This window comes from Abramis brama (assembly GCF_963993115.1).
Source record: "Abramis brama genome assembly, chromosome: 13".
Taxonomy (NCBI): domain Eukaryota; kingdom Metazoa; phylum Chordata; class Actinopteri; order Cypriniformes; family Leuciscidae; genus Abramis; species Abramis brama.
This window is the reverse complement of record NC_139975.1, coordinates 3,146,367-3,171,760: the sequence shown is the minus strand read 5'-3', so window position 1 is coordinate 3,171,760 and position 25,394 is coordinate 3,146,367. Positions and strand designations below refer to the sequence as shown.

General features: G+C 39.0%; 1 protein-coding gene across 1 annotated transcript in view; it reads right to left on the bottom strand.

Moving 5' to 3' along the window:
* Window positions 1-25,394, bottom strand: part of pigg (phosphatidylinositol glycan anchor biosynthesis class G (EMM blood group)) — a 144,511-nt gene that overhangs the window by 70,991 nt on the left and 48,126 nt on the right. Inside the window, exon 7 of the mRNA XM_084133084.1 lies at window positions 16,375-16,592. Within this exon, the coding sequence (XP_083989210.1) occupies window positions 16,375-16,592 (218 nt within the window). The remainder of the gene's footprint in view (window positions 1-16,374; window positions 16,593-25,394) is intronic.

The following is a 25,394-nucleotide window of genomic DNA, read 5'->3' as shown; positions in this document are numbered from 1 at the left end:
ACCATGTCCATCCCTTTATGACCACCATGTACCCATCCTCTGATGGCTACTTCCAGCAGGATAATGCACCATGTCACAAAGCTCGAATCATTTCAAATTGGTTTCTTGAACATGACAATGAGTTCACTGTACTAAAATGGCCCCCACAGTCACCAGATCTCAACCCAATAGAGCATCTTTGGGATGTGGTGGAACGGGAGCTTCGTGCCCTGGATGTGCATCCCACAAATCTCCATCAACTGCAAGATGCTATCCTATCAATATGGGCCAACATTTCTAAAGAATGCTTTCAGCACCTTGTTGAATCAATGCCACGTAGAATTAAGGCAGTTCTGAAGGCGAAAGGGGGTCAAACACAGTATTAGTATGGTGTTCCTAATAATCCTTTAGGTGAGTGTAATTCGAACATTTAAAAAAATAATGACATTCGAACGAATATTAGGCAGCCTTTAATATTCAAACCTGTTATGGGCATTATTTTTTGTAAATGCATTTGCTTGTAAACATTGTTTTTGATTCAGATTCGGAGGCTTTTTCACGCCTGAATCGCAAGCTCATTAGCAAGGCTATTATTGGTCATCTGGGCTCCTGTAGGTGACGTTAGCGTCCTGGTTAGCGCCTATTTTGTATACCAAAACAATGGCCGCGCCAACGCCTACATCAACCACGCCTGATAAGGAGTTCGAAATCTACACTCCTGACAATTTGAAAAGCAACGTGTGCCGCTACTTTGGGTTCCCAAAGAAACAGGGAAAAATCACGAGTAAGGACCAAGTGATGCGTAAAATATACAGGATCAAACTCGCACACCGCGCGACGACCAGCGACATGAGAGCCCACCTGTCAACACTACATCCCGGCAAGCTGGAAGAGGAGGAGGGGGAGGGGTCGGGGTCTTACTGAAGGCATTTAATGGTCAAAATATTATTAATAAATATTGAATATATGCGAATATTAATATTAATAAACAAACGAACTTCGATATGATTTTTGGGCAAAAGTCAAAGCCCTAGTCAGTACTACATTAAACTACTATATATAATGTTGAATATAATGTATAATAATGCATATTTGTGTGTCCTGATAATGTCTGATGTTACCAGTAAAAAGTGTCCGACATTATTTTAAATATATCTAGTCAGTGACAGAGATCAAGCATATTCATCTAAAATAATTCTGTATTTTCAGCTTCAGAATCATGAATATTGTTATTCTGGTGTCTCTATTGTCCTGTGCTTTGGGTTTCAGCATCAAGTCCAAGAATATTCATTTACACTAGGGCTGGATGATTAATTGCAATTTACATGAAAGCTGCGATGGTTTGTTATGTGCAGCTTGTCAGTGATGTACGGCTCAGTAAACGCTGCTCCATCTGAGAGCCTCCGGAGAAACACAGAAGCTGCGTCTCAGTTCGCCTACTTATACTACGCCCTAAATGTACTCTTTTTGTGAAGAAAAAGTATATACTTTTGAGTGTGTAGCAGAAGAGTACACAAGCTTTGGGACACACTATCACGTCATGCGTGACGCACTTGCGTCTCTAACGGTTGCTCTCCGTCACATCTTATCACAGTAAACTGGCCTGTCAATCATCTTATCACAGTAAACTGGCCTGTCAATCATCTTGTCAAAGACTAAATCCTTCACATTTCATTTCCTATTGTATCGGAGAGAAATGCTGAAGCACGATGATCTGCAGAGATTCATGCAGAGACTCTCCTCATGTTCATGCAATTTAAATGCATGGCCAAATGGATCTTTATGAAAGTCGACAATGTTATTGCAGATGAAATATAACACAAATAACGTTAAATTAAACATTACAATTTTTTATCAGGTTAAACTTTGATTAGTCACTCAAACCTTTATCTAAACCTCTCATCGTCGTCGCGAATATCCGCCATGTTTTGTCATTTTTAAACACTTTTTACTCGTGTTTGTAGTTCCTCCTCCAAAGCGCAGTGGATTGTGGGTAATATTAGCTGTTATAATGAGCACGGATCCACACTTTAAAAATCCACTGGGAATAGTAGACCATCCAGGACTTCTGACACACTCTTTTCAACATACTGTGCTTTGGGACACACTTATTCTAATCTCACACACTGTTTAGGATGGATAGTGTGAACATTGAGACGCAGGGAGAGAGCTTTTAGATTACACACACGACGGGCTCGGTTTATATTAGCATCTGTCTTGGGTGATGCCATCACAAACGCTCACTGGAGACTGATAGCGGCTGGTATTAAAGCTGATGTAAGTGATTTTCATGGAATATCACTCATAAAATACCCCTGGAAGATATCACTGAAATAACTGTCCTGAGAAATCACACACACACAACTCTGACAACAAAAGGCCCTGTAAACAACAAAAAAGAATCAAAGCGTTTAGCCAGTCTCTCTGCTTGTCATTCGTTTCGCACGCCTGGGTTTGCAGACACTGGATTGGCTGATGTCGATAGAGGAGATTTTGAAAAAATGGTGTTTAAGTAAAATTGTTGAAATCCCTTATAGCAGTTTAAAGCTTCTTGTGTGTGTGTGTGTGTGTGTGAGTGTGTGTGAGAGTGTGTGTGAGTGAGTGTGTGAGTGAGTGTGTGTGTGTGTGTATGTGTGTGTGTGTGTGTGTTTGTGTGTGTGTGTGTGTGTGAGTGAGTGAGTGAGTGAGTGAGTGAGTGAGTGTGTGTGTGTGTGTGTGTGTGTGTGTGTGTGTGTGAGAGTCTGGTGTTGGAGGTCAGAGGTTAGTCGTCACAATGAGAGAGAAAGATTGACATGGAGCCGCTAAAATCTCCAACCTCCAGAGGATCACCCGTTTAAACACCGAACAGAGGAGAGTCTGCTGGAGGAAAGAGAACGAGACAGAGCTCGTAATAAAACAAGAATCAACATCAGATCGTGTGTGTGTGTGTGTGTGAGTGAGTGACTGAGCGAGTGAATGAGTGAGATTGTGTGTGTGTTTGTGTGTGTGTGTGAGTGTGAGAGAGAGTGTGAACAGAGGAGAGTCTGCTGGAGGAAAGAGAACGAGACAGAGCTCGTAATACAACAAGAATCAACATCAGATCGTGTGTGTGTGTGTGTGTGTGTGTGAACAGAGGAGAGTCTGTATCTCTCTAACAGAGTTCACTGCACAGCGTTATCTATCGTGAAGATCATTCATTATGGCTGTTGTGCTGGAGTTTATTATCAAGGAAGTATCGTGTTTATTAACGGGTAAAACTACAGTAACGTCTTCAGCTTGAGATCCTTAAACTAAACTGGTTATATTTCTGAACTGTTAATATTTCTGAACTGGTTATATTTCAGAACTGGTTATATTTCTGAACTGGTAATATTTCTGAACTGGTAATATTTCTGAACTGGTAATATTTCTGAACTGTTAATATTTCTGAACTGTTAATATTTCTGAACTGGTTATATTTCTGAACTGTTAATATTTCTGAACTGTTAATATTTCTGAACTGGTTATATTTCTGAACTGTTAATATTTCTGAACTGGTTATATTTCTGAACTGGTTATATTTCTGAAGCCTATAGTGAGTGTTTTATGATCAGTAGGAGAATCATATTCATCCGCACAGAGCCGAAGCTCAACCACAACAATGTTCTTCTGCAAAATACATGCACTTTTGTTTTTTAACCACTAGAGGCCCGAACGTTACATTGTGCAGTTTGTATGAATCTTGTATGAATTTGAAAATGTTTCATATAGCAAAACTAATTCTATGAAAAAAATAAGTCAATACACAATCTCAATGTCTTTGTGTATACAAAAAGAAAACAGAATATTTAGAGCATGAAAGCCAGATACAAAACAGGTGGGTGATTCTGATTGCTTATAACATCTCAGTCCTGAATATGCCAACACACCCCAGATGGATGTTGATATAACACACACCTCATCCTTCTCAAACACAACTGTACTTGACTAATGCAGATAAATAAACAGCAGCTGTAATCTCATTTAAACACACACTCTTCATCAGAAGGGTGGTCAGCGTGGGTTGCACATCAATAAAGCTTATGGGAAATGAATGATGGTGTTTGTCTCCATGTATTCACAAACAACCCTGAAGAAAGACTCAGGAACACAAGTGTCAGAAGGAAGCCTCAATCAGCTTTTTTTCAATTGCAATGACTCACGAATATCTCAAGCTCTGGGAGATCACTGATAAAAGGAGCTTTAGAGGACGACACACACTGACGCGTCCTTGCCTCCGACTCGCAACAACACACCGACAGTCAAACGCTGGCTTTGAAAAGCACTCGCTCTTTTCCCGTCCCCCATCCGGTTCACTCGGGCACGGCTGTCTTCGCTGACATCTCTGCGGGATGTTACATCTGCGCTGTGAAGAAGTGACATAAAAAAACAAAACCTCAAAAACAGTTCTCTCTCAGAAGTCGAGCTCAGAGGGTCAGAATCCGCAGCGTTAATATTTAACGGAGAAAAGACACAAACTGCCAATCGCCCGAGATAAAAGCTTGTGGAGACTAGATTCAGCAGGAGGTCGGAATAAAAGAATCCAGCTGATAGAAACTGCAAAAATATAGTGAAGATGTATGTATATGTATACTGTAAAAACAGTGAAATATTATAATAATGTAAATCAGCAGTTTTCTATGTGAATATCTAGTAAAGTGTAATTTATTCCTGTGATCAAAGCTGAATTTTCAGCATCATTACTCCAGTCTTCAGTGTCACATGATCCTTCAGAAATCATTCTAATATGATGATTTGATGCTCAAGAAACATTTATGATTATTATCAATGTTGAAAAAGTTGTGCTGCTTCATATTTTCTGTAGAAACTGATGCATTTTTTTATTTCGATTAATAAGAAAGTTCAAAAGAACAGCATTTATTTTAAATAGAAATATTTTATAACATTATAAATGTCTTAACTGTCTCTTTTGATCAGATTAATGCATCCTTTCTGAATAAAGTGTTGATTTCTTTTGAACGGTAGTGCATGTAGAAATGAATAAATGCTGTAAAGGTATTTTTTCATTGTTAGTACATGTTGCATTATTGCATTCGTGTTATTTTAAATGTTTGTCTTGAACAAAACAGAAGTTTTATGAGCTAACTCTGTTTTTTCTCCAGGTATCTGGACAGGACTAGTCGTCCCTGAGGAGGTCAGGTCGATTTGTTTCACAGCTGTACCTTGTGTTTTTCAATTCCGTCCAAATTGAACACGTCTGTGTTTTTCTCACACAGCCAGTGTAAAAATTACAGAGCAACTGTAATTGCCCAGTGTTTCTGAAGCCTCCAGAGTCCTGGAACGCTGCTCAGAAAGGAATAGATGTTGTGGTTCTTTTACACAGCTCTTTCCTCGTTTATTTTGACCTTTTGTCCAACACCGTGACTAAAGCTAATTGGTGCACTTCATTATGGCGTGGACCTTTTCCCAGCATGCTGGGTGAAGCTGGCACATCGGTTGTTCGATTGATCAAGCATGTAAACTCAGATTCTTGTGGTCAGCACTATTTGTAGTCTCGTTAGCAACTTACATTTATGGTTTTCAGAAAGAGTTTTCAGGTCACAATTCTACAAAACAAAAATGGTAACCATACAATCATGCATTTTAAATAACAAAATCAACTTTTTAAATGGAAGGAGAAAACAAGTCTCATATTTTGCCATTGATATGCATGTATAATCAGATTCTGCAGCACAAATTAGTCAAATCAGGATGGATGGATGGCATAATATGGGATGGATGGACATTTGCATAATATGGGATGGATGGATGGATGGACAGATTGCATAATATGGGATGGATGGATAGATGGACAGATGGATGGATGGATAGATTGCATAATATGGGATGGATGGACAGATTGCATAATATGGGACTGATGGATAGATGGATGGATGGATAGATGGATGGATGGATGTATGGATGGCATAATATGGGATGGATGGATGGATGGATGGATAGATTGCATAATATGGGACGGATGGATAGATGGATGGATGGATAGATGGATGGATAGATGGATGGATGGATGTATGGATGGCATAATATGGGATGGATGGATGGATGGATGGATGGCATAATATGGGATGGATGGATGGATGGATGGATGGATGGATGGACAGATTGCATAATATGGGACGGATGGATAGATGGATGGATGGATAGATGGATGGCATAATATGGGATGGATGGACAGATTGCATAATATGGGATGGATGGATGGATGGACGGACAGATTGCATAATATGGGATGGATGGATGATGATTCATATTTTAGATAGAAGGATAGATTAAAGCAGACTAAATGAATTTGGTTTCATCCTCCGTGACCTCAAAACTCGAGAATAATAATAATAATAATAATATATTATTCATCATCTGTCATCTGAACATGATTTGAGAAGTGTATTTGTCAGGAGATGTTACGGCGAGTGTGTGTTGTATTAATTGATGTGCAGTTGGTCATCATGATGTCATTTCATCAAGACTTCACACACACACACCTTAAAGAGACAGTTCTACCTCCAATAACAAGGAAACATTCTCTGTTGTGTGTGAGAGAATCACATTACAAACTTTGATTTGAAGGAAAAAGTATTTGAAAATCAGACAAAAAGACGAACGAAAACAATAGAGAATATAAAACTACTCATTAAAAAATATATTTTGAGTGTCGAGAGACATTCGATGATGTCACTGCAGTGCTTCATGGAAGCGGGCGGAGCTAAAGAGCTATTTTGGTACATTTTGCTTGTTTGGTGGAATTTTCTCTGAAGAATCATGGGTAATGTAGTTTTTTTTAGAAATTCCGCTGTTAAACATTTTACTATTGTAAAAAACTAAGTTGAAATAATGCAAGCTGAATGGCTCCAGCAAATTTCATCGATTAACAGCCTCACAGTAGGGCTGACATTAAAGGTTTATGAGCTATCATTAAAAATCAATTTCCCTGTGGAGTTTTAACACAATCTGGCAGAGTTTTGCTGACAAAGAAAAAAAAATGTATCAGCCCAAGTGACAGAGAAAAATAGTCAACGTTCATTTACATATAATACCCACACTGTAACAATGCAAAGCGAGCTGAAAATCAACAAACTTGTACGTTTAAGAGTGCCAGTTCTTAAAGAGACAGTGCATTGTATAATAAAATAAGCATGCCACAATAATAAGTCGTGATGTTCTCTTCCAGGCCGGCAGGAATAGATGAGATCTTCAAGAATGATATATATATATGTGTGTGTGAGCTAAAGACCTTTTCCAGCCGCAGTTCAGCAGTCGTATTTGCTAAGTGCAATCCATTATTGAAGTACTACAGTCTTCAAACAGTCGATTCCTCACCCGGTCAATGAGATCTAAAGGACACAGTGTCCACTGGGAGGCAGGACTGGAGAATGTCAGAAGGTTTGAGGTTATCCAGAAACCCAGTCTCAGTTCCTCAGAGAGGAGTGGAAGAGATGTTTATTTGCAGAGTCTCCAGTGATTTGTATTTTCAGAGCTTAAAGCCTTAAAATGGGATGTGCATAAGTATATATTTTCAAAATCGACTAGTCTAGATCTTACAACCAGCAAAATCCTGTATAATTAGGCTCATCTAGTCAGACATGACTGATACTGATATACTCTAATGGCGTGTTCACACCAAACGCAAATTTAATTATTTGAGCGAGTAGATTACATACAAAGTCAATGCAAAGACGCGAATAGACGCGAATTGGGCGACGCGTTTGCCGCGAAAACTCGACCGTCGGCGTTTGGCTTTCCTCCATATTTGGGACTTCCACAACAAGTACAGAGCAGCAATATCATTTATTTCAGACATGACGGAAAAATTATGGCAGAAAGAAATTGTGTTGTTGTTGATGATGATGACACACTCCTTTTCGTGGGATGTTTTTATTCGCGAGTGACGCGAAAAACAAGAAAAACATCCCGCGAGTAATCTAGAGTGAGTAACGCGATGCGAATATACACTTTTGGTGTGAACACAGTTTGGTGTGAACACAGTTTGGTGTGAACACACCATAACGTCTAACAGTTTGGGGTCGATAACATTTGAAAAATTAAGTCTCGTTTGCTCACCTAGGCTGCATTTATTTTATTAAAAAATATAGTGAAATATCACAATTTAAACTGCTGGATGGATGGATGGACAGATTGCATAATATGGGATGGATGGCATAATATAGGATGGATGGATGGACAGATTGCATAATATGGGACGGATGGCATAATATAGGATGGATTGATGGACGGATTGCATAATATGGGATGGATGGACGGATTGCATAATATGGGATGGATGGACGGATTGCATAATATGGGATGGATGGATGATGGCATAATATAGGATGGATGGATGGATGGACAGATTGCATAATATGGGATGGATGGATGGACGGATTGCATAATATAGGATGGATGGATGGATGAACAGATTGCATAATATGGGATGGATGGCATAATATAGGATGGATGGATGGATGGACAGATTGCATAATATGGGATGGATGGCATAATATAGGATGGATTGATGGACGGATTGCATAATATGGGATGGATGGACGGATTGCATAATATGGGATGGATGGACGGATTGCATAATATGGGATGGATGGATGGATGGACAGATTGCATAATATGGGATGGATGGATGGACGGATTGCATAATATAGGATGGATGGATGGACGGATTGCATAATATAGGATGGATGGATGGATGGACAGATTGCATAATATGGGATGGATGGCATAATATAGGATGGATTGATGGACAGATTGCATAATATGGGATGGATGGCATAATATAGGATGGATGGATGGATGGACAGATTGCATAATATGGGATGGATGGCATAATATAGGATGGATTGATGGACGGATTGCATAATATGGGATGGATAGACGGATTGCATAATATGGGACGGATGGACGGATTGCATAATATGGGATGGATGGATGATGGCATAATATGGGATGGATGGATGGATGGCAGGCATAATATGGGATGGATGGACGGATTGCATAATATGGGATGGATGGATGATGGCATAATATGGGATGGATGGATGGATGGATGGATGGCAGGCATAATATGGGATGGATGGATGGATGGACGGATTGCATAATATGGGATGGATGGATGGACGGATTGCATAATATGGGATGGATGGATGGCATAATATGGGATGGATGGATGGATGGCATAATATGGGATGGATGGATGGATGGCAGGCATAATATGGGATGGATGGATGGATGGACGGATTGCATAATATGGGATGGATGGATGGACGGATGGATGGACGGATTGCATAATATGGGATGGATGGATGGATGGATGGACAGATTGCATAATATGGGATGGATGGATGGACGGATTGCATAATATGGGATGGATGGATGGCATAATATGGGATGGATGGATGATGGCATAATATGGGATGGATGGATGGATGGCAGGCATAATATGGGATGGATGGATGGATGGACGGATTGCATAATATGGGATGGATGGATGGACGGATGGACGGATTGCATAATATGGGATGGATGGATGGATGGACAGATTGCATAATATGGGATGGATGGATGGACGGATTGCATAATATGGGATGGACAGATTGCATAATATGGGATGGATGGATGGACGGATTGCATAATATGGGATGGACGGATTGCATAATATGGGATGGATGGATGGCATAATATGGGATGGATGGATGATGGCATAATATGGGATGGATGGATGGATGGCAGGCATAATATGGGATGGATGGATGGATGGACGGATTGCATAATATGGGATGGATGGATGGATGGACGGATTGCATAATATGGGATGGATGGATGGATGGATGGACAGATTGCATAATATGGGATGGATGGATGGACGGATTGCATAATATGGGATGGATGGATGGCATAATATGGGATGGATGGATGGACGGATTGCATAATATGGGATGGATGGATGGATGGATGGACGGATTGCATAATATGGGATGGATGGATGGATGGACGGATTGCATAATATGGGATGGATGGATGGACGGATTGCATAATAAGGGATGGATGGATGGATGGACGGATTGCATAATATGGGATGGATGGATGGATGGATTGCATAATATGGGATGGATGGATGGATGGATTGCATAATATGGGATGGATGGATGGATGGATGGACGGATTGCATAATATGGGATGGATGGATGGACGGATTGCATAATATGGGATGGATGGATTGCATAATATGGGATGGATGGATGGATGGATGGATGGACGGATTGCATAATATGGGATGGATGGATGGACAGATGGCATAATATGGGATGGATGGATGGACGGATTGCATAATAAGGGATGGATGGATGGATGGATGGACGGATTGCATAATATGGGATGGATGGATGGATGGATGGACAGATTGCATAATATGGGATGGATGGATGGACGGACGGATTGCATAATATGGGATGAATGGATGGATGGACGGATTGCATAATATGGGATGGATGGATGGACAGATTGCATAATATGGGATGGATGGATGGATGGATGGATGGATTGCATAATATGGGATGGATGGATAGACGGATTGCATAATAAGGGATGGATGGATGGACGGATTGCATAATATGGGATGGATGGATGGATGGACGGATTGCATAATATGGGATGGATGGATGGATGGATGGACGGATTGCATAATATGGGATGGATGGATGGACGGATTGCATAATATGGGATGGATGGATGGATGGATGGATGGATTGCATAATATGGGATGGATGGATGGATGGATGGACGGATTGCATAATATGGGATGGATGGATGGATGGACAGATGGCATAATATGGGATGGATGGATGGACGGATTGCATAATAAGGGATGGATGGATGGATGGACGGATTGCATAATATGGGATGGATGGATGGATGGATGGACAGATTGCATAATATGGGATGGATGGATGGACGGATTGCATAATATGGGATGGATGGATGGATGGACGGATTGCATAATATGGGATGGATGGATGGATTGACAGATTGCATAATATGGGATGGATGGATGGACGGATTGCATAATATGGGATGGATGGATGGATTGACAGATTGCATAATATGGGATGGATGGATGGATGGATGGACAGATTGCATAATATGGGATGGATGGATGGATTGACAGATTGCATAATATGGGATGGATGGATGGATGGATGGACAGATTGCATAATATGGGATGGATGGATGGATGGATGGACGGATTGCATAATAAGGGATGGATGGATGGATGGACGGATTGCATAATATGGGATGGATGGATGGATGGATGGACAGATTGCATAATATGGGATGGATGGATGGACGGATTGCATAATATGGGATGGATGGATGGATGGACGGATTGCATAATATGGGATGGATGGATGGATGGATGGACAGATTGCATAATATGGGATGGATGGATGGACGGATTGCATAATATGGGATGGATGGATGGATGGACGGATTGCATAATATGGGATGGATGGATGGATTGACAGATTGCATAATATGGGATGGATGGATGGACGGATTGCATAATATGGGATGGATGGATGGATTGACAGATTGCATAATATGGGATGGATGGATGGATGGATGGACAGATTGCATAATATGGGATGGATGGATGGACGGATTGCATAATAAGGGATGGATGGATGGTGTAAGGCTGGTGCCAGTATGTCTGATCGACCCCTCGATGAAACAAAAGGCCTTCCTGAGAATTAACACTTGAACTATCTCCTGCATATGTAACAGGAACTTCCGAGACGCAGCACACACTTCACACACACTATCTCCCCTTCATCCCCCTCCTCCTCCTCACCTAAAATACACTGAAAACCTATGCCATGTTGAGTATGTACAAGAAGTAACTATGCATGTTTGATATCATTTAAAGTGTCTCAGCGCGCCTGGTAAAATGGTCTCATTCTCCCAACCATAATGAAAAGCTAAAAGAAGTTATAAAATATGAGAAAAAGTGATGTGTCCCTTAAAGGTGTTTCCCTCCCCCAGATCCTCCATTCAAACTACCTCCCATTCAAGTACAAATTCTGATCTCACAGTGTGAACCCCTCAATAGGGAACCAAAATCTAATTATAATGACAGACGCCACCATTTGGTAAGAGTACTGAATTATCTGGGTTTATAAGGAAAGGGAGCAGGAAAGTTCGGGGAGTCTGTAGGTTGACTTCCCACACAACCGCTGTGTGTAATTTTGGTTGCCAGGTAATAATTTCTACAAATTCCTCTATTTCTGAATTGTTGTTATGATATGCTTAACTGATGATTTTATTCTTATGAATTGGATTTTGAATTATTGCTTCATTACCTGGTCAATAAATTGTAAACGTTATTATTCTGACCGACTCTGAGATTGTTTTCCCAAGTAGATTATCGGATTTGTATATTTCCCCAAGTTTGCGTCAGATTAGTGACGACTAATATCTGGTATCAAATTCAAGTGTACTTGGATGCAGATACGAGTTATTTTCCGTCTAGAATCAGCAAATGCTGTTTGATCAACCTAGATTTGGGTGCGTCTAATTACCTCTGTTCTAATTTAATGTTACTTTAGATAAGTGTACGTGGAACAAGCCACGAGCTTGGCCAAGCCAAAGCCATTTTAAGAAAAGTAAAGTTGATCGACTAACGTCTTTTAATGGTGGTCAAGACCTCTACTAAAGTAAAACGATTGAATTAAGTTCCAGAGGGGGTACTCCAAGGGGGCTATGTACATTTCTTTGATTGTGTACGTGTGAATACGGCAAATCCCAGATATTTAGCCAATTACCTCGGTTTTGATGATCGGAACTGGTGAAACTGTGCCGGGGACCTTGCGAGGAACTCAAAGTGATATAGTTTCCTGATCTAAGCGGGTAAATATAATCAGAGTTTAAAAGAATAATCAAATATTCATTCACTTCTATGATGCACAGACATCATTAAAATCTTTTTCATTTATGGAGTCGGATGAAATAACGAGTCAATACATGTGAGAAAATATATTGCATTTAATCTTGTTGTGTTGCGAAAAGGAAAGACAAGTAATACGCAGAGAAACCTTCCCCGTATTATTGGAAACCCTCATTGGACCAATAGATGGGCTTACAATGGCATAATATGGGATGAATGGATGGATGGATAGATGGATGGCATAATATGGGATGGATGGATGGAATAATATGGGATGGATGGATGGATGGATGGATGGCATAATATGGGATGGATGGATGGAATAATATGGGATGGATGGATGGATGGCATAATATGGGATGGATGGCATAATATGGGATGGATGGATGGCATAATATGGGATGGATGGATGGATGGATGGCATAATATGGGATGGATGGATGGATGAATTGCATCCATAAAGTCTAAATTTGAAAAAGAAAACTCTTCTGCTCACCTAAGCTGCATTTATGTTCACAAAAATACAGTAAAAATATAGTGAAATATCACAATTTAAACTGCTGTTATGTGTCTGTGTCCCCGCAGTCGTTTATCAGATGTTGATGAATTGTATTGATGAATCATGCAGGAAAACACCAGGAACATGTGTTAAGACGGCAAACAGGGTCAGTTTGATCCCATGTTGACTTTAGGAAACAGAAAGAGTGTAAATCAGGCTGAAGGAATGAGCTCTGGAGATCTGAGCTCCGCTGTGAGGGCGTGCAAGCTCGTTATTGTTAATTAGAGAGAAGAGAGGGAGTAATTAAGCTCATAATGAGCTGGCAGGGTGAGGGTGTGAGACGAGAGGATGCAGTCCTACAGTAATCCTCCGTCACGACACTGAACACCTGCGAATCCTGGGCCGATGGGAGGAGAGGAACCCAACACACACACTACCAGTCAGAAGTGTTGGATCCATGAGACTTTTAATGTTTTTAAAAGATGTCTCTTCTGCTCACCAAGGCTGCATTTATTTGATTAAAAATACAAAACAAACGGTAATATTGTGAAATATGATGACAATTTAAAATAACTGTTTTCTATTTTAAAGTGTAATTTATTCCTGTGATCAAAGCTGAATTTTCAGCATCATTACTCCAGTCTTCAGTGTCACATGATCCTTCAGAAATCACTCTAATATGATGATTTGATGAAAACAGTTAATTACATTTTAATTTCAGGATTCTTTGATGAATAGAAAGTTCAAAAGAACAGCATTTATCTGAAATCTAAAGCTTCTGTAACATTAAACACTACCGTTCAAAAGTTTGGGGTCAGTAAGAATTTTAATTTTATTTTTTGGGGGAAAGAAATAAAAGATATCAATACTTTTATTCATCAAGGATGAGTTAAACTGATCAAAAGTGACAGTAAAGACATTTATAATGTTACAAAAGATTCTATTTCAAATAAATGCTGTCTGAACTTTCTATTCATCAAAGAATCCAGAAAAAAAATATTATACAACTGTTTTCAACACTGATAATAATCATAAATGTTTCTTGAGCATCAAATCATATTAGAATGATTTCTGAAGGATCATGTGACACTGAAGACTGGAGTAATGATGCTGAAAATTCAGCTTTGATCACAGGAATAAATTACACTTTACTAGATATTCACATAGAAAACATATATATTAAATTCTAATAATATTGCAAAATTGTTACTGTATTTTTGATCACATAAATGCAGCCTTGGTGAGCAGAAGAGACATTTTACACTATGGGCCCTATCTTGCACCCAGCACAAATGACTTTGTACACAACGCATGTATCATTCCTATTTTGCACCCGCGCACAGCGGACTTTTCCCTCCACAGACGCACGTCGGTAAATTAGGGAATGAACTTGTGCTCCCGGGGCGGTTCAGGGAAAAGAGGAGGCGTGTTCCGGCGCAAACGTTCCCTGGTGCTATTTTACAGGTTTAGAAAACAATTCCGCCACTGACCGAAAAAAACTTGCATAATAAGGGATGCAATAACCGAAAAAGTCAGTGGCGCGTTGCGCATGTTATTCAGATGCTATTTTAAGGGCACATGCTTGGCCATAATGTAGCGTGTGCACAACACACAAACACTTTGCTTCTCTCATCTACACACAGACGCAGCAGTTCTCATTTTTGCAAATCATACATTATTACGATAGAGAGATAGATAGATAGATAGAGAGATAGATAGATAGATAGATAGATAGTTTATTATAAAAGCATACATCTAGCTTACACATTTACCCAAATTATCATACGCCTGTTTAACCGAAGCTAATCTGGGTGTGTTTCTCCATCCCCAATGTCACTTCTCTGTGTTTTACAGCCCTGACGAGAACGTCGGTCTCCTCGGCTGTGAACCGCTCCTGGCGCGCGTCTGGCAAATCCGCCGTTATAATAGCAATCCGCTATAGAACAAGCGCGCCTGCTCTTAAAGGGAATGTGAGATGATGCTCTGATTGGTTTATTTCATGTTACGCTCAAACCACACCTATGAGTAATGAAGCTACTTCAGACCAACACATTTTAGATTTGCGTCGGGTGCAAGAGTCATTTATCCCGCCGGTATAATAGCAACAGCGCCCGAGATCCGCACACAAAGTTACTTGCGTTTCGCGCTTGATACTTGCGTTTCAGATCGTTAAAATAGGGCCCTATGTTTTACTTGGAACTTTATCTATTTTACTCAAAATACCCTTATATATATTATGTTTATTATCATATATATATATATAGAGAGAGAGAGAGAGAGAGATTTTGCATTGTCTCTTAACAAGGCTGCCAGAAGATTCAGAAATACATTTAACTGGATAAAAAATTTCTTTCTTTTCACCAGCTATAACTGTTTTCACATGTAATTTGTAAGTGACACGTAACACACACGTTCCAAATTCAAGCCTTTGCACCAGGAAATGAGTTCTACGAAGTGTTAAATGCTTTAGTTTCCGGTAAGAATACACGTGATGGAATCGGCCATAACCTGATGAGAATGTTGAATATAATGTATAATAATGCATATTTGTGTGTCCTGATAATGTCTGATGTTACCAGTAAAAAGTGTCCTACATTATGTTAAATATATCTAGTCAGTGACAGAAATCAAGCATATTCGTCTACAATAATTCAGTATTTTCAGCTTCAGAATCATGAATATTGTTATTCTGGCGTCTCTATTGTCCTGTGCTTTGGGTTTCCAGCATCAAGTCCAAGAATATTCATTTACACACACAATGAAATACCAAATTCAACATTTTAATCAACCTTTTATCATATGTCTTGGAGTATGGCAATAATATGGTCTGGTGAGTTCAGTATCGTGATGTGTGTCGAATCGTGACATGAGGGATCGCTACACCCCTAGAGCTGAAATGTGGCGTGTCGTCTCAGGGTGAAGCTGCTCTGACCTGCAGGATGAGGATCATGCCCATGATCATGGAGTACATGTCGTATTTGCCCAGCTGTTTGCTCAGAGCCGAACTCATGGCCTTCAGCGCCTCCAGATACTGTTTCAGGACCTTCTTCCCCATGTTGCTCAGGACCTCGGATGTGTTTCCATCCATGTAGAGCTTCATCCAGCTGCCGTGAGACTTCTCCGCCACGCGAAACTGCTCATAACCGTCCTCTGAGAGAGAGAGAGAGAGAGAGAGAGAGAGAGAGAGAGAGAGAGAGAGAGAGAGAGAGAGAGAGAGAGATGCGTTTCAGAACACTGAATTGATTCCTCTTTCATGTTTCCTTGCCCTTGAACAGACACATACACACAAAATTATGTCTAGATACCGTCTCGGGAGAAATTTAACAGAGAAAAACAATGACAGAGACAAAATCAGAACCCAAGTGCTAAATTAAATTAAATAATTATATTAAATGACACACTAGTCTTTTCTTCTCTATTGTGTCGTATATCCGAGTGAAACGCTTCTGGAACAAGAACGAATGTGGGCGGGGCTTGATATTGTCTGTGTGGAATTGATTGGATGGTTGTGGTTTGCTATTGGCTGATCTCATGTGATTGACAGGTTGCCCCGCCCACATCATCAGAGAAGAGAAGAGATGCTGTGAGAGGAAGTTATCCTGATTCAAGATTATGAGACACACATTCAGCTACATGAGTAACAACATATCTATACATTATCTATTTATATCTATACATTAAAGCTGCAGTCGCAGTTTTTCCTCTTTGTCGCCATCTCTGTTCGAAATCTGCAATTGCAGTTATTCGCGGAATGATCAGCTTTACGTGGGTTGTGCGTCGGCACGGCAGAGCGCGGATGAATCTGATGTTTTGAGGAGAATGTGTGGCTGTCAGTCGCCGCTGGTGTGGATCCTGGCGTTCACAATCACAGACTACTTCTACTTTTTGGAAGTTTGACCAACATAAGAGTTTTCACAGGAAAATGTCCAACTCAGGGAAAAAAAGCCGTGCAGTAAATCTCACTGATTAAATCTAACGATCGCTTATATCACGTTCTCAAATTGTTAATGTTAACAACATCAGCATTGCGTGACTACATTTAATGCCCTTCCGATATTATCCTTGTTTTCACATGGGCCGGTCACAGTCTCTTTTTTTCTCCGAAGTCTTTCTCGTTTTACAGCGGGTGAATCTCCAGTTGGTGATTGTCGTTTGAACCTTTCTGAATCCGCCATTAAATTTATATGTTTAATTATATCAAGTGCTGTGAGAAAAGGCTATTAATCTCCACCTCCAACATCCTCACACTCAATATAGCCGACTAGCCGAGACTCTTCTTTATGTGTACAGATGTGACTATGTGTACAGATGTGACTATGTGTACAGATGTGATGTGACTATGTGTACAGATGTGACTTTATGTGCACAGATGTGACGTAATGACGCAAAACATGCTTGAATTTCCCGCTGAAATCCACCAGTACCACTGGAATTAAAAACATTATTACAACAAGCTTACCGTTGTGAATCGAGCTACGGCAAGCAGAGAGTTCTGAACACTGGCTGGTTATGTACTTGATCAAACATTTATTTTGGATAATTTTTAACCCAAAAAAGTTACGGACTGCAGCTTTAATGACATATTAAAAAAATAAATAATAATAATCGCCTTGTGTGCTGAGGCACAGTAACACAAGGACACACATTAAGTATGTACAACAATCCACCCGCTGGCATTGAAGTGGCCAAGCATGCGTGGTTTGCATTCTTAATGTATAGCTTACTAAAAGCATCCACTCAAAATGGCATCTTTATCCATTAAGCCTCTTAAATGCAAACTGTTTACATGCACGAAATGAATGACTTTTATTACAACAGCCAAATTACTTAAAGATACCTTTGCAAAAACACACCAAACATGTCCATGGACACACACACGCGCTGTCTCTTGATTTGCATACTTGTATAACATGCAAAAAGCTTGCACTTAAAATTTTATCTTTCAGTGCATACACAGAAAATTAATTAATAACAAGCCAAATTACCTTAAGATACTAATGGATGCTAAATTACTAATGGATGCTAAATTAATTACCTTAAAATTCAATATTAATTACCATGGCAGCTAAAAAAAAGTTGCTCTTAATCTGTAGTGCGATGGGGTTGTTTGTAATATTCGTACATGCACAGATCGACACTTAAAGGGATAGTTCACTTTAAAATGAAAATTCTGTCATCATATACTCACCCTCATGTTGTTTCAAACCTGTATGAATTTCTTTCTTCTGCTGAACAGAAAGGAAGATATTTAGAAGAATATCAGTAACCAGACAGTTTCTGGTCTCATTGACTTCCATAGTAGGAAAGAAAATATACTATGGAAGTCAATGGGACCAGAAACTGTCTGGTTACTGATATTCTTCTAAATATCTTCCTTTCTGTTCACCAGAAGAAAGAAATTCATAAAGGATTGAAACAACATGAGGGTGAGTATATGATGACAGAACTTTCATTTTAAAGTGAACTATCCCTTTAAAGTGCATCCCGATTCCTGTACTAGTGCACTTTGTAGTGTAAACAGTGGGAGTCATGTTCACAACTTCACACTGAGAATTTCCAAATGGAATAAGTGCCCTTTAAAGGGTCACAAGATGTAAAATAAGTCTCTGATGTCTCCAGAGTGTGTATGTGAAGTTTTAGCTCAAAATACCCCACAGATATTTTTATATAGCATGTTAAAATTGTCACTTTTTGAGGGTGAGCAAAAACGCACATTTTTGTGTCTGTCCCTTTAAATGCAAATGAGCTGCTGCTCCCGGCACAGGGGGCGGAGCTTCAACAGCTCGTGTCCTTTTACCTCATACACACATGCTCTGAACATTTCAAAAACTTTTAGCCTTTTATATTCAAACCGGAGTCAGACAATGATGGAGAGACTCAAGAAGAAGTGACAACATGTAGAAGCAACAGGACATTTCTGAATGGTTAGTTGATGAATTTATGAAGCTGATGTGTAGTTATCTTCTAGTCATTGATTAGCATATTCTGTCTTGATAATCTATAAATCGTGTTCAGGGGGCGGGGTTTATGTAAATTCTAGGGTTGGTGATGTCACTAACCCGGGAGGAATGTGGTGTAGTCTCTACCAGCCGTTTGTTGTAGTCCTTAAAAAACGATTTCTTTAAAAGCAAATATCTCCCTTTGCTTTGAACTTTGAGCGTTGTAACTTTGCAGATGTTGTTTATGATCAAACAGCAAAATTACACACTAACTAAAGTTAGAAAAGTGAAATCATAATCAACCACCCCTTTAAACACCTGGATGATGTACTTAATTAAATGACAAACAGGGTTCGTACAGACACTGTTCAATGAAATTCAAGGACTTTAAAGGACTTTTCAAACACTACTTTTTTGGATCAGAGATCTCACTTATCACACAATATCTTTCAAATTCTAAAAAAGGTTTTATTTTAAAGATAAACAAAAATAAACCAATAAAATGATGGTTTGGTACAAATAAAGTGCAGCAGATGCAATGACTGTGGAGACTTAAACCGTTGAAAGGACACCATGATAAAGATATCGCTTTCCTTATTCCTTCCTCACACACTACACAGATGAGTGCATCAACCAGATATAACACCATACTTAATATATATTTACCATATCTTGATTTTGCGTGATGTGGCTTTATATAGTGTGTATGTGTCGACGTCACCGTCGACCAGAGTGACTTGTTTTCACTTGTTTTCAGTGTGAATGCCTTGAAAAACACACAAAACACATCTAAAACGGGAAAGAGCTTTGAGATCGACTGTTCAACTAGATTTGACAAGAAATCTGAGGTATATTTTGACAGACTGCTAAAAGCTAGAACAGAGAAGCAAATGGATTCACTGTACTTCACAGAAACAACTGGATCAAGGCAGAGAACGGAGGATTTACAGTTTTCATTTTGTGTCAATATGCTGAATTATGGGGTAAAATCATAACCTATATATTGCATTGTTATTTATTGTATTGATAACTCATCAGTTAAATATATACCATCATATATTCTGCATAATTGGATGTTTTTAAATAAACACTGACTAAACTACCCAAGTTTTAGGACTGGACGATATGATGATATATATAACATTGATATGAGCGTTCACAGGCAAATTTGCTTTATGTATTTCACCAGCGTCGAAATCAGGCTCATATAAATGTGAGGAAACATGATTCCTGCTGCATGTCAATATCCATGATCACTGGATCTTTGGTAAGTTGTAAGCAACACTATATCGAGTCCAACCTTTAGATTAAACTGATAATCATTTCTTTTATTTAAAGTGAAGTGAATGCATTCCCTCTGTACTATCTGTCCAAAACACAGATACCATGCATGATTAGAACTGAGATTAGTACATCTGAAATGTCTTGGTTTTCCCTGAGCATCTATGAAAAGTCGTAATCGGCCGGTGTGTGTGTGTGTGTGTGTGTGTGAACCCTACAGACACAACGGTGATAAACCGAGACGCAGATCATGCTAACCCGGAGAAACAGCGTGATGAATGAGTCGTTAGCGGGAATAACTGATCATCAGAGGCGTCTTCACATGAATCTGCTCTCTTATGAATGAATTCCCTTTGCTGGAACGTTCATCTATTGTCATAACACAAATAAGCGAGACCGTGATTAATCAATTATATGATTATGCTGAATTATCACATGAATCCATGTCAGCTATTACGCAGTGTTATGACAGTGAGTTATTTCCACAGTATCGGCTCAAAGTCATGAATATTACAGAGATACAGTCAAACCAACATTTATTCAGACTCCTTCAACATCTCTCACTTTATCACAGTTTATAGTTTAGAAAATGGTACTAAAATATGAGCAGAACTCAGCTGATATTTGACTGGTTTTGTCCGTCCTTCTGTTAGACTGTCTCACACATGAATTATGTTGAATATCTGTCAGCTGTTAAATTTAACTACACAATTAGATAATACCAGTTTAGCTCAACCAATGACCAAGCAATGCTTCATTTTGTTCAGTCTGTGTGTAAAAAGAGCATTAGCAATTAAAGACAAAACACTTCAGCAAAACATGATCAGCTCAAAGTGTCTGAATCATTTTAGTCCCAAATTTTTATAAATTTGACTGGTTATCCACTGTATGAATACTTTTTGGATCACACTAGTGAAAAAAATATCAAAAATGATATCTGGTGTCTGAATAATGTTTGGTGTGACTGTAGAAGCGTTCCAGCGATGAGAAACATCGAATGATTCTCAGAAAACACTTCTTCCTCTCAGACTCAGCGGCGTCTGTTTAATAATGAAAGCTTAATTCAAAGCATCGATCACAGAGTTAACGGGAGTCCGCTGGGATGAGCCTTTCCCTGATCACTCATGAATCTTTACTGCGGGAAATCAGAGAGAAAACAAGAGAGAGAGAGAGAGAGAGAGAGAGAGAGAAAACAAGAGAGAGAGAGAGAGAGAGAGAAAACAAGAGAGAGAGAGAGAGAGAGAGAGAGAGAGAGGGAGAGAGGGAGAGAGAGAGAGAGAGGGAGAGAGAGGGAGAGAGAGAGAGAGAGAGGGAGAGAGAGAGATGGATCGGCAGCTTAATAGATAAAGGACTGCATTCTTTACAAAACAACATTGTCTTAAATGATAACTTCTTATTTTCTAACTTGAGAGAACAAATTGAAAATATTTTGTATTCCCCAAAATAGTTCTTAAGATATAATATATTTTTTTTTTTTTACAAAACTTACAAAGAGATGAAATCTACTTAAAACTTCTTAAAAACTTAAACTTCATAAAAATGGTCATAAATCACCTCTTAAAGTAGGTTGAAACTGGTTTTGGGTTTAAACTGGTTTTGGGTTTAAACTGGGTTTAAACTAGTCTTAAATCCCCAAAAGTAAGATGTTTGATGAATTTATTCAGTTGTTTTTAATCATTTGTTGTAATTAAGCATTACAGCATAACAGCAGCTACTAACGAGTTTACTGGAGTGACACCAACCATCCATAATATATAAACAGTGACCAGCGTGTGTGTGTGTGTGTGTGTGTGTGTGTGTGTGTGCAAGGCCACTGTCTGTATCTGGCCAGCGCAGGATTCTGAATGTTCCTGTCATAATGACGGATGTCTCCTCACACACACACACACACCTACCTCAGGACGTCTGCATCAATTTCCATTAAAATAACTTTCAATAAACTTTCAAATACTCTAATGGTGGAATTATCACTCATTGTGTTGATGATGGTCTGTGAGTGAGTGAGTGAGTGAGTGAGTGAGTGTGTGTGTGAGAGTGTAAGTGTGTGTGAAGATCCTCTTTGGATTAATTGGTCTGGGCTTTTATTTACTTTGCTGAATTAATAAAGATCTCTGTGTGTGTGTGTGTGTGTGTGTGTGTGTGTGTGTGTGTGTGTGTGTGTGTGTGTGTGTGTGTGTGTGTGTGAGAGAGAGTGAGTGAGTGAGAGGGTGAAGATGTGTGTGTGAGAGTGAGTGAGTGAGTGAGTGAAGGTGTTTGAGAGTGTGTGTGAGTGAGTGAGAGGGTGAGTGAGTGAGTGAGTGAGTGAGTGAGTGAAGGTGTTTGAGAGTGTGTGTGAGTGAGTGAGAGGGTGAAGGTGTGTGTGTGAGTGAGTGAGTGAGTGAGTGAGTGAGTGAAGGTGTTTGAGAGTGTGTGTGAGTGAGTGAGAGGGTGAAGGTGTGTGTGTGAGTGAGTGAGTGAGTGAGTGAGTGAGTGAGTGAGTGAAGGTGTTTGAGAGTGTGTGTGAGTGAGTGAGAGGGTGAAGGTGTGTGTGTGAGTGAGTGAGTGAGTGAGTGAGTGAGTGAGTGAGTGAGAGTGAGTGAGTGAAGGTGTTTGAGAGTGTGTGTGAGTGAGTGAAGGTGTGTGTGTTTGTGACTGTGCGTGTGTGTGTGAGAGTGATTGAGTGAGTGAGTGAGTGAGTGAGTGAGTGAGAGTGTGCGTGTGTGTGTGTGCGTGCGTGCGTGCGTGCGTGGGCAAGCTCAGGATGTGCGTAATAATGCAGTTCACAATGCATCCTGGATGAAAGTGCTGAAAATGCTACAAAAGGAGGATCCTCTGAGGGTTTGGAGCGATCAGGCTATTTCTGTATTCTGCAGTGTGTGTTCTGTGCAGTGAAACACACAGATCATCTCCTATGTTACATACAAATATACATCATGCAATGATCTCGACCTTGAACAGCATATCGAGTCAACGCAATCATAAGAGTGATGACCTTCTGCATTATTATGAATATAGCATCCATATATACTTTATATTGCATGCTATACAGAACATAAGAATACAAGTCATATGGCTTCATAAACACACACACACACACACACACACACAGAGGGAAAAGCAGGTCAGGATCTCGAGTGTGACTCAGGCTTCTGCTGTGTTGCATTTTAATTGATAAGCTTCAGCTCTCAGCATGTTACCGTGGGAAAAGTGTTATCTGGAGAAAACCTCCAACGTCTCGCTTTCAGGTCAATGTGCTCAGAGAAACTCTGATGAGCCATTCTCCTCCTAATCACAATAATTCATCCGCAATTTAATTAAGTGCTTCATTAGGCTGCAGAAGCATGATGGAGAACTTCTACATCGCAGAGAGAGACAGACGCGGGTGAAGCCGGTTCATATCTGCCTGTACGTCACACACAAACGCAAGCGCTGACCTCTAATAATCTCATATTTTGGAATTTCCTTCAGAAAATGGAAGGATGAAAGTGGGTGGCGCAGTTTGTCGCCCTCATCGATCAGATCTCATCCTCCACTCGCTCAGCTCAGGTGAAAGAGGGGAAATATGACGTCTAGTGCATATTAAACACAGAAATGACGAGAGTTGGCTGAAATCGGCAGCTTTGCACAGGTACAATGCAAGAAAATTAACTAATTATGAAATTAATTCATAATAAAATTAATGCAATGCAATGTAATAAAATCAATGAAGTACCAAATTAATTAATAATAAAATTGATGCAATGCAATGCAATAAATTTATTAATAATACAATTAATTTATAATCAAATTAATGCAATGTAATACAATTATAAAATTATAAAATTAATTAAAAATAAAATGAATGCAATGCAATGTAATAAAATCAATGAAGTATCACATTAATTAATACAATTAATACAATGCAATACATTAATTAATTAATAAAAAAATGAATGCAATGTAATAAAATTAATTAATTATACAATTAGTGCAATGCCATAAATTAATTAATAATACAACTAATTTATAATAAAAATTAATGCAATGCAATATAATAAAATCAATGAAGTATCAAATTAATTAATAATAAAATTAATACAATGCAATACAATAAATTAATTAATTTATAATACAATTAATTTATAATCAAATTAATGCAATGTAATACAATTAATCAGTTATAAAATTAATTAATAATCAAATTAATGCAATGTAATAAAATCAATGAATTATAAAATTAATTAATAAAATTTGTGCAATGCAATGCTATAAATTAATTAATTATAAAATTAAATAAATCCTTAATTCTAAACTTTTGATCAGTACTGTAGAGTATATTTAATTTATTCTGGTACTCAAGTACTCTAATATATAAATAATGAGTAATTTATTACCCCAAAAATTGAAATGTTATTTAAGGATAAGTATGATACATACAGGAACAATATGAAAGTATAAAAAAGTAATTTGAGAAGTAGACTGCAGCTTTACTGCACATTTATAAACAGAGTTTACATAAAAGCAAATCACATTTTCATCCCTTCACACGTTCTCATTCAAAGACCCGAGCCAGCTGTGAGGAAAACACATTCTGTCGGCTTAGCATTTTCTTCCCGCCATAAAAGTAAAAATAAAAATAAAAGGGAAGCGTCAGCATCTGTGCCGTGGATTGACTTTGCTGTGCACTTACTTGAATGTTTTTTTTTTTCATGCCAATCTTTTTTTGTGGTAGCAACAAATTTAGATAATCCCGTTCCTAAATGCACAGGAAAAA